The 14,379-nt window shown below is 41.1% G+C and overlaps 1 protein-coding gene across 12 annotated transcripts in view; it reads left to right on the top strand.

Annotated features, from left to right (window-relative positions):
- The window catches only part of Cacnb2 (calcium voltage-gated channel auxiliary subunit beta 2), a 434,620-nt gene that overhangs the window by 388,893 nt on the left and 31,348 nt on the right, over positions 1–14,379 (top strand). For all 12 annotated transcript variants that reach the window (XM_052729661.1, XM_052729665.1, XM_052729658.1 and 9 more), the window contains one exon: positions 13,036–13,158. In XM_052729661.1, the coding sequence (XP_052585621.1) occupies positions 13,036–13,158 (123 nt within the window). The remainder of the gene's footprint in view (positions 1–13,035; positions 13,159–14,379) is intronic.

Raw genomic sequence — 14,379 nt, forward strand, 5'->3', positions numbered from 1 at the left:
GTAGAAGCAAATCTAGAACAGAGGTACCTTTTCCCCCAAAGACATTTGCTTGTAGGACCCACCTCTCACTTTGATAAGCTTATGTACACTTGCCAGTTTTAAGCAATACTTCATTTATTTGAAGATTATGAATTTTTAATGTTAGATTATTAAAATTAGAAATGTTAGAAGTATGGGATTGTATTTTCTCTTTTTTAAGTTGCTAGCCTGGTCAGTAAATGATTGGTACTCCTGACCTTGGGGAGGAAGGCAACCCCTGTGTCTAAGTGTTACCTATGGACATTAATCATTTAGAATGTCTCCCTTGGGAAACTTACACACATACAAAGAATGGACAAAGTTCATTGTTCTCTTCAGTGGAGTTCCAGCAGGTCAGAGCAAACCCATTCTTCTCTGTGTTCCCATTGCCAAGAATATGCCCTGGATGTGAGAGACACTTAACAAGTAAATTCTGGAGTTGAGAGGAAGTAACTTAATTAACTGTCCTGATTCTGTCAAGTGTTACAAGCTCAATTACAGAAAAGAGAACCCACAAATTTCACCTATTCTGTCATTTTCAGGCCCAAAGCTTAGGAGCTGTGGAGAACATAGATACATTTATCCTCTGCTGGTGGGCGTGAAAATTAGCAATTTTTTCTGAAGGGGAGTTTGGTACTTCATGGCAAACTTTTAAAGATGTAAATACCTTTTGATCTAAGAATTTGTGTAAGGAAACAGGAAAATATACTTTTAGATTTCTTTTTTAATAGGATTTTGAGAATTTCGTGCATGAGGACTCTTCCCTCCCCCAATCTATGATCTCTTTTTAAATTACTGTCATAGCTACACACACACACACACACACACACACACACACACACACACACACACACACATACACACACACACACACGTGAAACAACTGAGGGCTTTCTTGTTTTGGTGTGTGTGTGTGTGTGTGTGTGTGTGTGTGTGTATTAAAGCACATGTTCTGGGCCATCACCCAAAGGGATCACAGCCTCTTTCGTAAGACTTTAGATTTCATTCCTTTCTATTTAGTCTCCAGTTTCTTAAGGCCTTTGTGTGTCGTTGCATCTCATTGACATATAAAGTTTATTTCAGTCTCTCTCATAAAGTTTTACTAATTATTAAAAATAACACTTATTTTTATTTGCTATGTATTGGACATAGAGCTTTTGCATTGCATTTCTTATTTTTCCTAGTTTTTTTTTCAGATTTTCATTCTTAATTATGTGTGTGGGGGTGGCACCTGTGTGCAGGTGTTCATGTAGGCCAGAAGAGGGGATTAGATCTCTTGAGACTGAAGTTACAGGGAGTTGTGAGCTGGTAGATATGAAAGCTAGGAATAGAACCCAGGTCTTCTGCAAGAACAGCAAGCATCCTTAACTGCTGAACTCTCTCTCCAGTCCCCCAGTTAAATTTTTCATAGCATATACAGCTGAATTCTTTCTAAATATTACCTAGAGAAGTGAACTATTTAGATTGCAATAACCCCTAAAAAAGGAACGTTGTTTATGAACTCAGCATCCATCTAACAGCTTAGAGATTATATACACACTTTTGTGAAAACAAACAAACAAAAAACCCAATATGGCAGCTATATTAGATATGCAATTTTTAACCTTGGTCCTTTCAAATAGATGCTTTCTTTCTGTATGTGTTTTTCAGTGGCTACACATATCTGTATATCCACTGAATACATGACATAGGTTATTTGCCCATCTAGACAACTTCTCAGTTCCCTAAAAAGCAGAAGCAAAGAGTTTATGTGGGTGATGTAACACAGCAGAAGTCCAAAGTAAGAGGAGGAAGGGAGGAAGGAAGGAAAGCCAATGTGATGGCCATCCTTGACTTGACTGCCTCTCAGTGTGACTGATTGCTTAATCCTTCAGATTGTCCCTTGAGGTACTATAGAAACCATGTCTCAAGACAGTCAGATAGATGATGTTACTTAGCACTTTAAATCACACTTGTTCTGAGGTCTGCCCCTTGGACATCATGTCTGTTCCTCTCTGTACTCAAGCATGATGAAGAGGATCCCATACCACTCACGGGCCTCATATAAGGGGATTGCCAAGAAGATGCTTGGCACAAGAGGCAGGTAGCGACCAAAAAGGTCTGTAGGGGTACTTGAGAGGTGTCTATGCTATTATTAGACATTTTTTTAACTATTAAAAATATTTTTGTTTACCCCAAATTACATATAATATATAGTTTAAATAAGTTATACCACTTGGGCTGATGATGCATCGCCACACACACAGAGCAATAATCTAACAAAACCCCAGTACCATGGAGGAAAATCTCCTCCTGTAAGGTTGGTCAAGGGAGTTCAAGAGACCCACCCAAACAATATGGGCTATTGCCATTGCCCTTGGTTGCCTCCCAGAATTTGGAGGTAAGTCTCTGTTGCCGAAGATACCATGCACTTCAAACACAAGACTTGGAAGTATTAAGACAGGAACTGACCTGAAAGCCTCATAGTATCAGAAGATGCTGTTCAAGCTGTCAAGGGAGAGAAACAATCAGTAGTGTAGTCCTACTCAGCTATAAAGTCCCTGAACCACAAAACCTGGACCACTAAGAGATCCACAGTAGTGGCACTTTTACCTTGGAGGTAATCAACAGCTGTCTAATTGGACTGAAAGGCCCTTGCAGCAGTGGGGAAATCATGCCTAGTTCTGTAAACCTTGTCAACTACCTGTGGCTGGGAAGCCATAGAGCCTAGAGGAGAACCTACTTCTACCACTATACTAAACCCATGTAATATCTGTTTTCTGAATCCCTACCCTTAGACCCACATGTAAGTGCTCTCACCCCTCATCAGAGAAGTTCTGTTTTGCAACAGATGGAGACCATAACAGAGACGCACACATGATCAAAATGCAGAGAATGAATGACTGTGGGGTATATAGATCTGAAATGCAACCCCTAAACCCAAAGCTTAGGAAAAATCATGGAAGAGGAAGTGGAAAGATTGTAAGAAGCAGATGCCTAAGACACCCATGGATAGATTGTATCCCCTAGACATAAGAAGGGAAAGGCATCCATCCAATAAGGTTGCATGAACAAGACCAGTGTCAGTAATGATAATACCAGTTGGCATGCCAGTGTAGACAAGTGAGATTCCACATGGTTCCACCTATAGAAGAAGAGCCACAGGAGGTCAATGGCTGCTGAGAAAGGGAGAATCCAGGGAAAACTCCCACAGGTTATCCCATTCCAAGGGGTCAGCCCTGGACACATACATATCCAAGCTAAGCTAAATGGACTCCATAGGCTACATATACATGTCTGCACATATCTGTCAATCTATACATACACCAATACAGATACACACACACATGCACACAGAAACACACTCACACACTTTTTTTATATAAAAGACATGTTTCTTCTTTTCAGTAATTAGAAGTAATGCCATATCTCATGTTTCTCTCCTCTCTCTCTTTCTCTCTCTCTCTCTCTCTCTCTCTCTCTGTGTGTGTGTGTGTGTGTGTGTGTGTGTGTTTGTAAGAGGAGTAATTGAGATGATTTACAAAGCATATTGATTTCTATGGTTAGTATTCAAATTAAGCTTATTCTTATCTCTTGTATTCTAAAACTATTTGGAAAAAAGTGTGTTTCCAGTTAAATCATGTTTCTAGCACTGCAGATCTGGTCCGTGTGAACTGAAGGTGATCGCAGAGTAATCCGCTTACTTTTTGTCTCCTTTGGTTTGGTTTTGATGTTTTGAAGAAAACTACTTTGTAGCTCAGGATGTCCTTGAACACATGCTCCTCCCGTCTTGACCTCTTAAATGCTGGGGTCACTGGAATGTGCCACCATCACCAACTGCTAATTATTTTTCACATTTTGCCTTCTGAAGGCCATAGAGTTTGTAAATATCTGGGAGACTGAAATGAAGATGTCTTGAGTGACCATTTGGAACATCTTTGCTTTTTTTTTTTTTTTTTTTTTTTTTTTTTTGGTTTTGTGAGACAGGGTTTCTCTGTGTAGTTTTGGTTCCTGTCCTGGCTCTCACTCTGTAGACCAGGCTGGCCTCAAACTCAGAGTTTGGCTCTGCCTCCTGAGTGCTGGGATTAAAGGCGTGTGCCACCACTGCCCAGCCCATCTTTGACCCTTAAAGACGTTATAATATCTTTAACGTTATGTGTGTGTGTTGCCTGCATGCATGTCTATATACCATGTGTATTCCTGGTGCCTGTGGAAACCATAAGAAGGCACAAATGGTGCTGAACTGCCATGTGAGTGCTGGGAATTGAACCTGGATCCTCTGGAAGGGCAGCCAATGTGCTTAATCATTAGGCCATCTCACCTGTCTCATATTACAAGGTTTTTATCAGAGCTCATTTGTGGATTTAAATGATTATTTGGTCACACTGAGTGTCCCTCATTCCTAAACGCTTTTTCATTCACAATACAGATTTCTGTCTTCCCCTGGTGTTCACTTCTTTGACCCCACCCCACCTTCTTGGTCGGAGCATCTGCCAGCCACAGAGCCTTACTTTAGAAAGGCCCACAACAGCCAAGTCAGGCTGGGGGGGGAGGGACCTGTACATTTCTATAGAATTGACTACCCACAATTCTCTGTGCTAACTTGCTCTGCAAAATTGTTTGGTTTGGTCATGGAGATGATCTGCTCAGTTCTTTCAGTTCGAGAAAACAAACCACTCCCAGTGAAATAGGAAAAGAGATGCTCCAGTACTTGCATACCTCTTGATCTCTAGAGCTTACAACCTCAGCAAAGACCGCAGCTGTTGAGCAGAGGATAAAGTGATGCTGGCTAATTACCACAAAACATAATGTGTCTGCCTGTGCTTGTCAGCACGGACTTTGAATGGGCTTTTCTCGCATTTATTTAGAATGCTTCTTTGGAAATTCCTTGTAGTGTGTAATTTTCTAAATAAGTATAGAATAGACATTTTATAATAGTTTAAATGCCAGGCAGTCATTTAAAGAGACCCTGCTATTGATTCCACTTAAATCCTTCCCTCCCATCCTTGCGAGAGAGAAAAATACTGAGCAGAACCATGGTGGCCAAGGTAAATGTAGGCAGTGCCTCAGGCCTGAGTTTGCTGGGCCACAGTCTGGACCGAGGCCCCTCAGGGAGTGTTGTGAGGCCCCTCAGGGAGTGTTGTTGTTGCTGTTGTCTCGAAAGATAGCCCCACACCATTCCACTTTTTGTGTTTTGTTCATTTTCGTACTTCACAAAAAGAAAGAAGCAACACTGGGAGAAAGTGGCTGGGAAATAGGGTTATTCAGGTGGGTGGAGCGTAAGCAAAGAACATAAATAAAGCTCTTTATCTGAGATTTGGATGAGGCAAGTACACAAAAGATACAGCCAGCCACTAAGAGTCCTAACAGTTGTGTTTGAATCTATGCACATGGGAAGCCAGGCATCTCCACTGCTTCGCTTGTCTTCTGTCTGAGGTCAGCATGAGTTCTCCCACTGGGGTCCCAGGCAACATGCTGAAGCAAGCCCTGTGTCCTGAACCACCCTGTCCAGTCAGTTATGCAATGCTGAATTAAAAACAAGAATTCAAATAAGAAAGAATTCTAAGTACATGAGTATCAAAATACATAGCAGATTTCTACTTACAGAACATTTATCAATTTTTTTCAATGCATATAGGAATTTCGAAGAAAGAAATAATATTTGGCTAGAATGGCTTTGGTATAAAAATACTGTAGATAAGGCCAGGCTTAGTGACACATAACTATAATCCTAGCCATCAAGAGGCTAAGAAAGGAAGATCATGAGTTCAATTAGTCCACTCACGAAGGCTCAACCCTCATGACCTGATTGCTTCCTAGAGTTCCGCCTTCATACCATCACTTTGGGATTAGGACTTAACCTTTGATTATGGGAGCATAAGCATACAGCCTGAAGAAGCTAGCAACTGATGCTCTAGTATACTTTAGTGGGAGGCTATGGGTCCAGGGTGAATAGTCTGAGAAAGGAAGTGTGTTACATTGCTGCATATTTCTGTCGTCACTATTATACTAGCAATAGGATTCTGTAATTCCCGAGCACTATCCCTGTTTGGATATTCATGGATGATGCCCTATTTTTCCTTTCAAATAAGATTGTAGCTGAAAGTTTTCCTGCTCCCATGGCCTCACTGTCCCGCAGTCGCTCAGACCCAAATGAAATACATAGAGTCTTATATTAATTACGAACTGTATGGCCTACTGGCTCAGGCTTCTCGCTAGCTAGATCATACATCTTAAATTAACCCGTTTCTATAAATCCATACTTTGCCACGTGGCTCGTGACTTACCAGTATCTTTACATCTTGCTCCTCATGGTGGCAGCTGGCAGCATCTGTTCTTCCTTTCTCCTTTCTCCTCTCTAGTTAGAATGCCCCACCTAACCCTATTCTGCCTCACCATTGGCCAGACAGCTTCATTTATCAACCAATCAGAGCAACATATTTTCACAGCATACAAAAAGACATTCCCCCATCATAAGATCTTTAAGGTTATATTTTAGGAATTACTATTTACTTCTTGGAGCTTTTATAGGTTTATCACTTTAAACTGTCTGTTTGGAAGATAAAATAAATATCCTATATATTTTGTTTTCTATACAACTCTAACTTCATATTCTGAAAGTTTAACAGTTTTAGCATGATGAAATTTCAAATTTTATTTTAAAACACTTACTCCTTTGCTAGGATTGGGGATGTAAATCTGTAATCCCAGCTACTCATAAGACTGAGGCAGGAGGATCACAAGTTTAAGGCTATCCTCAAGTCCAACTTGGTCAACTTCGTAGACCCTGTCTTAAAGTAAAAAATAAAAAGAGGGTTGAAGCTGTGGTCAGCAGTGTCATGCCTGTTTAGCATGTTTGAGATCCCAGGTTCATTCCAAAGTAACACAAACATAGGAACACACACACACACATTGCTTAATTCTAATTAAGTAAACACAGATACACTTGCATTTATAGATGTGTCACTAAAACTTAATCCTGATCAGACTATAGCCTGGTGTCTGTAGTGAGTTAACCATTCCCAACAGTGTCCCGTGTAGAGTAGCTGCTGAATATTTGGTTCCTCTAAGAGAAAGAAATCAACTTGATTTCTCTAGCAGTAACTAAAGTATAACTAATACTATGGGAAATACATGAAACATTTATCAAAATAGGAATTCAAATCACCTGAATGGTTAGTAACTCATTTCTGAGATTCATAGGTAAGTAACATTGGTTTTATATATATGCACATATGTTACATATGCACACTTATATGTTATGTGTGTGAGCATATACATATATATGTGTATATATAACATAAATTATTGTGTAACATTGAAGGCAACATGGTGAAGGCAGTTTTAAAGCTGTTATATCTTGTTAAGGGCCATACTTTTAACTCAATTCCCTATGATTTTCCTTATAGTCTAGCATAGCAGAACTAGCTTACAAATAACTTAGAAATCAATTACTTGGACTTTACAGGAGCTTGCTTCAAAGCCCACCACAATTGCTTACTCCACTCACCTAACTCACTCTTAGATGAGCTAAGTATTAGACCATCTGTCTCTCTTTAACCCCCTACCTTGCCTTTTACCTGCCTGTACCCCATCTTCCTGTTCCATTGAGAAAGTGAGTCATTGAGATAACATTCTATCATTGAAGCCTCTAGTGTATGTGTATACTCCACCTTCTTGCCTTTGTCTAGCATGGAATTCATTGTTTCTATCTAAGCATTTACCATCAATTCTTTCTTCATTTTCATGTGTCATCATATTTTTATTCACATCTACTGAAAGAGAAAAGCAAAAATTGTGACATTCCAATTCCATCCCTTTCTTTCTCATCACAGATTTCCCTGGACATTCTATATACCCACTGTGTCTTCTCTTTTTATTCTCCCTCTTCTGTTTGGTTTTACCCCCATCATGCTGCTGAACTGGTTATCAACAGCTGGCCTTTGGGTTATAAGGTTCATACAGCAGTTTCTGGTCCTCATCCTCTTGGCCTACTAGAAGATCCTGACACACCTGCTCTGTCTCTGCAGCTGTGAACTCTGGAGAGCAGGTAGTCTCAGTAATGCTGTTCATTAATGCACCCTCATTGTTCAAAACAATCTCTAATACAAAGATAATAGATGGATGGACTGAAGGTTCACAGATCATTGAGAATTCAGAAAAGCCTTTCTTATCACCCTGATTTATTTGGGCCATCCAGCCTCCCCATGTTTACTCTATGCTGACTTATCTCTATGTAACTTTTATAACTTCTTTGAAATGCACTGCTTATGGAATCATCTCTGCTAGAATATTATATCAGGTCAGGTCAGGTCAGCAATTTGAAATATTTTTAAAGATTTATTTATTTATTGTGTGTGTTTGGCTTGCACCTTGTGTGTACCTGGTGTCACCAGAGGTCAGAAGAAGGCGTTGGATTCTCTGGAACCGGAGTTACAGATAGTTGTGAGCCACCATGTGGGTGCTGGGCACCCAACCCAGTTCTCTGCAAGAACAACAAATGCTCCTAACCACTGAGCCATGGCTCTCCAGCCCGTTCTCTTATTGACCATCCCATCTAATGGGAATTAGGTTGTATTTTTCTTTAAATTCATTAAAAGATAGCAAGTTGGGAGTAGCTCATATTTAAGGCAAGCCCTTCATAACCACTAGAAGAGAAACTATAAATTTCATCCTATGCTCTTTGCTCCTTCCTAATGAAAATGTATGCTTTGCTACTTCACATAATTTAATGCAGCTTTGTAAGAATAAAGAAGTCCATGCATAAAAATCTACATAATTGTACTAATCATAATTGGAAGTTTTTAATCTTCAAGGAATTCCCTTTGGCCTTTGAATAGTATTATGCAACTGGCAGGCTTTAGTAAAATTAAAACAAATATTATGTTGTACTTATTTAAACTATTAGTTTCAATATGAACTCATTAAGTCATCTATTGGGAAGAAAGCTGGAGCTAATATCATAGATCTATGATGGTCTATTCATTCTACTTCATGACCAGAGGAGTTCATAACAGAATTATCTTCTACTTACGATAATTGCTTTCTGACAGTGAAGCCTAGTAGCTGTAGGAGGCTGTGAGGACATAAGAGCTGCTCGTGCTGTAAGCTCATCTCTGACAGGCTTCCACAGAAACTTTTGAAGAGCCAGTAGAACACCCACTAGATATAAAAAACCAAAAGTCCTGTAGCTACAGAGCTATCCAAGACCATCCTCTGGGGCCTGTCATACTAGCTTTCTGTGTACACATCTGTCACTGGATGACTCTAGACAGACTGTCTGACTAGAGTGAGGGAAAGAGGGCTGGAGTCAGCAGAAGCATCTAAAGGTGGACAGCTGGAGTAGTGTGAGGAGATATTTCTGGAATCCTTTTGGGTCTCTAGGTCAAGTAGGGCTAGTGTGAGAGTGAAGGATCAGAGGGTGGTGATGATACCAGGTGGCTTGGATCTTTAGCAGCATGTCTAGTAACTGCAGGGCTCACCTTCGAATGAAGTGTATTCATCTCCAGAGGAAGTTCATGATGACAGCCATAAACTGATGAAAACTGTAAGGAAACAGAATTGAGGCATGCGGATGAACCATGGAGTTCTTTGTGACACTGTGGAGGACACTGGGCCATGGCATTCAGGGCTGCCACAGCAAAGGTACACAGAAAATCAGTCTTGCACAAAAAAAAAAAAAAAAAAAAAATCAACTTGCAAAGTAAAGTTATCATGTTCCTGAAATAACTTCCAGACTATTAAAAATCCTTATAGTTAATACTTCATCCCAAGGAATTTTCCATAGCTTTCTACTCATTTTTTTTTTCAGAATGAAAGTAGCTATGTCCTTCCTCATAGTCTCCCTAAGTAGCTTTTTAGAAGCTATGAAGCCACAGAATTTTAATATCTCAATTCTCATTGCATGAAATACTGCCTTATGTCCTGCAGAAAAAAAAAGAGATAAGAAAGATGTATCCAAATAAATGAAAAACATTATTTACCATTGCTACTGACATACTAAACCTCAAGTTGATTCAAGCAAAACAATATGGAAGTGTGTGACTTTTCTAATGAATGACAGTTTTCCCTTGTGAATCTGCTCAGTTACTCTGAGAATCAAAGTAGACTCATGGCTTTTTTTTTTTCTTTTGGAAGGTACTAGTCAACTGTAGCTGGAAGTTTCTCCGGTCCCACCCGGCCCCACAGTCGCTCATAAAATAATCATTCAGAGGCTTAATATTAATTGCAAATTATATGGCCTATGGGTCAGGCTTCTTGCTAGCCAGTTCTTGTAACTTAACTCAACCTATTTCTATAAATCTAAATGTTGCCACATGGCCGTGGTATTACCAGTCTGCTGGCATCTTGTTGGGTGGTGGCTGGTGTCTCTCCTTACTCTCCTTTCTTCTCTCACTATCTCTTTTGGATTTTCCCACCTGGCTCCATCCTGCCCTGCCATAAGTCAATGCAGCTTTATTTATTTGCCAATGGGAGTAACATATTCACAGCATATGAAAAGATATCCCACAGCAGTCAACTTTTTAACACTATGTAAAATACAATTTTCAGATCTTCAAAATTTCATACAAACATGTAAATAGCCTGAAACTGCCATGATGTTAAGTTTACTAAAAGAACTTGGGCTTTTGGGGGGAGGAGGTTGCATTTGAGTAAACAGTCCATTGCTTACAACCTGGGACAACTTTGGTGTGGTGTGTTTTGTTTCTATGAAGTGGGTCTTGCTCTTTAGCCCAGGTTGACTTTGAACATGCGCTCATCCTGCCTGAGCCTTCCAAGTGTTGAGGTTAGCCATGTGAGCCACCATGCCAGGCTTCTGGGAAAGCTTTTGGAGCCTCGTCTGGGAAAACAACCATTGGTGACTTAGTGATACTCACCACTGTATGCACAGCACTCAGCACACTGCTTGCCAGGTGGCAGACACTCCCACAGTTTTGCTTTTCTAATTTCACTATAAGCTGTCACATGCAAGGCGAAGAACCACCTAGAAGGAAACAATGGGAGTTTTTAACTTTTGTATCATGTGCTGGTTCTCATCTCCTTAGGTACTGGAAATAGGGTGAAGACAGTAGTAACTAAGACATGGCTTTATGTTCTTTTTTTTTTTTTCAAGACAGGGTTTCTCTGTGTAGCTTTGTGCCTTTCCTGCAACTCCCTTTGGAGACAAGGTTGGCCTCGAACTCACAAAGATCTACCTGCCTCTGCCTCCAGAGTGCTGGGATTAAAGGAGTGTACCACTACCACCTGGCTTTTTTTTTTTTTTTAAAAAAAAGATTTATTTATTTACTATGTATACAGTGTTCTGTCTGCATGTATCCCTGCACACCAGAAGAGGGCACCAGATCTCATTACAGATGGTTGTGAGCCACCATGTGGTTGCTGGGAATTGAACTCAGGACCTCTGGAAGAGCAGCCAGTGCTCTTAACCTCTGAGTCATCTCTCCAGCCCCTGGCTTTATATTCTTAAAGCACTTTTACTTCATTACCTGGAGGGTGATGTGCTACTCTCTTGTGAAGTAGTGTTTATTGATTTGGTAATCTGTTTAGGTTTACTTCACGAGGTGATCTATAGTAAGCTTTGAATTCTATGTGCCATAAAGGGGGCAACAGAGCACAGACACCTTACTAGTCAACCTTAAACAGCGTAGCATGTGCCCACATGGCTCCTTGGCACAGGGTCGTAAGTGAAACTGGACTGGATGATACACTGCTACCTCAGGTGTCTTGTGCTTCACAGCAGGAAAGCAAGTCAGAAAGGGATGCAGGACTAGCACACTGGAGCCAGGAGAGTGGTCTGAGAATGTGGTCCTTAGAGCAGTGACAGAGTCCAGTGACAGCGGAATGACCACAGTGATTCCTAGCCAACCTGGTATCCTAATCATGACCCTGAATAAACATGGGTATAAATATAATTCTACAACAGCCAGCCCTGGAGTTCCCCTATAGATGTCTTACCAGGGCTGCAGGCTAGCCCTGCGTCTGTGCAGTCCATTTTCCCTGCCACCTTACCTTAAGCCTGATGAAGCTTCTCTGATCAACCTGGGAGGCCCATGAGCCTGAAGCTGGGAGAAGAGCAGCTTGAACTCAGTCTCAGAGCTCATCCTGATTTTTGTTCTAGAAGGCTGACCTAGCTTTGCTGCCCTCAAGGTCTAGATCATCTCTTGGGTCCCACTGTGCCCCAGATTTTTGTACTGGTCTATAACCATGCTCTCCCCTGTCTCACCTTCCCGTGAGCCCTCTGTAAGGCCAAGGTGTCTCAGATTCTGTCTGATCTTGCACCCAGGAAACAAGGAAAGGGAAAATAGCCCCTGGTCTCAGAATATGCATGCCACAAAAATCAGCCTCCTTAATTTATCCATCTCCTGAATATGCATGTATTGCCAATGAGAACAGATACTTATCTGTGAATTTTCAGAAGCACCAAACAGTGAAGGATGACTAAATTAATGTTATCTTTAGTGGCTGAGTGAACTCAAGAAGGAAAAATGGTAGGATAAAAAGGTCAATGCTTTCATAATTCCCTGCAGCCATGAATAATAGTTGCTAAGACTGGAGCATGTATTCTCTAGTTATTTTTCCATTCCAAATGTTATACTACTGGGAATTACATCATTAATGATTATTTGAAGTGGATGTTCAGGGTAGGGAGGCAGTTTCTATGTTGTTGTTGTTGTTTCCATCCAAACCAAATTAGGCATTGTGTGTGTGTGTGTGTGTGTGTGTGTGTGTGTGTGTGTGTGTGTGTGTGTGTGTGTGTGTGTCCTGGTTTCCCGTTGTTGCCCGCTAGTGTTGTGAACACGTATTTCACTTCAGTGCTTTCAAAGAGAACCTGTTTTGCTTTCTAGTTCAGAAGTGGGTGGGTGTGGCCGAGACCGAGCACCTTCACTGAGAATACTAACAAGCTGCTTTGTGATGAGGAACCGATAAGGAGGAGCAGCGATTCCAGCTGTTTTTGAGGGTGTCTTTGTACTTGAGGGGGAAAAGGGAGGGCCACTCTTACTTCTTTTCTTATTGTTTTTTCCTCCCGTCCCTCTTTAGACAAAACCTGTTGCGTTTGCAGTTCGGACCAATGTCAGGTACAGCGCAGCCCAGGAGGATGATGTTCCGGTGCCAGGCATGGCCATCTCATTCGAGGCAAAAGATTTTCTGCATGTTAAGGAAGTAAGGAACATTTCAGTTTCTTTCAGTGTGATTTTTTTCACCTTTGACTCTCACTGATTTCTTACTGCTGTGAAAAGCATCGGGTCTAGCTACAGTTGTCTAAAATACAGCTAAATCAGTGGCTCGCAGCCTTTTTCTGGTATAAATAAACTTTGAATGTAGAAAGGAGTCAGAGGCTCCCGGCAGGAATGCCAGGGCCCCTTTGGGCTTTGTGTCCTAGAAATTGGGAACTATTTTGTTAGGTAATCCATTTTATGTGTGTCCTGCATTGTCTCTCTTAATGATTAACCTTGATTGACTATGTGTGATTTCCCCTGATGTCTGAAGTTGGAGTTATCTAAGGAAGAGTCTCTTTTCTTTTTTGTTTCTTATGAGACAAGATTTCACTCTGTGGCCCAGGTTGGCCTGGAACTTTCTATGAGGCCCAGGTTCTGAAGCTAACTATATAGCCCAGGCTGGCTTTAAATTTGCTATGATCTCCCTACTTATCACTCCCCTCCACCTCATTCACCTGAGTGCTAGCATTACAGCTGTGAGTCACCATGCCTGCCTCCCGGGAGAGGGTTTGGTTGTTTTCCACCGGAGAAGCATAATCTCTGCAGTGGGAAGGGAACGGTGGGAATTAGAACAAGTGAGACCAGAAGCTGACGCCAAGAAAACCCTTGTCCCCTAAGCTGACAATGACACAGGCCAGAGATTGGAAAATTCACCTGTAATTAAGTTTTGTTTGGTGTCCACATGTCACATGCTTGCTCTGTGGGACACCATAGTGACAGTAATTCTTCCTAGATGAGTCTGCGTGAACATAAGCTTTTTTTTTTTTTTTGACCCCAGGGAATTTGGAGTTGGAAGAATTCATAGGGAGCTTATGACAGTTAACTGAGACGTGCACTAAGGGGCGCGAGTGAAGGAGCTCATGACCGCCCATCAGGAGAGCTCACAATTTCAAAAGAGTAGATAAGGTGTTCAGAAATGATGGTGAACTACTTTACAGTAGGAAGCTAGACTAATACGGGGGCCTGGCTTGACGCCAGTGCTTTGAGCGGGATCATTTTCTACTGTGGAAAGAAAAACCATGGGCATTCTTTGAAATGTTTGGGAATAGATTTAATTGAGGAAACTAAAATTAGATTGTGAAGACTCAAGATAAATACTTTACCTGCAAGAGACAAGCTGTCAGCATCAACATGAGAAAAACCATCTGTGAACACTGTACTATAT

This window comes from Peromyscus californicus, unplaced genomic scaffold (assembly GCF_007827085.1).
Source record: "Peromyscus californicus insignis strain IS unplaced genomic scaffold, ASM782708v3 Scaffold_8__1_contigs__length_139910024, whole genome shotgun sequence".
Taxonomy (NCBI): Eukaryota; Metazoa; Chordata; class Mammalia; order Rodentia; family Cricetidae; genus Peromyscus; species Peromyscus californicus.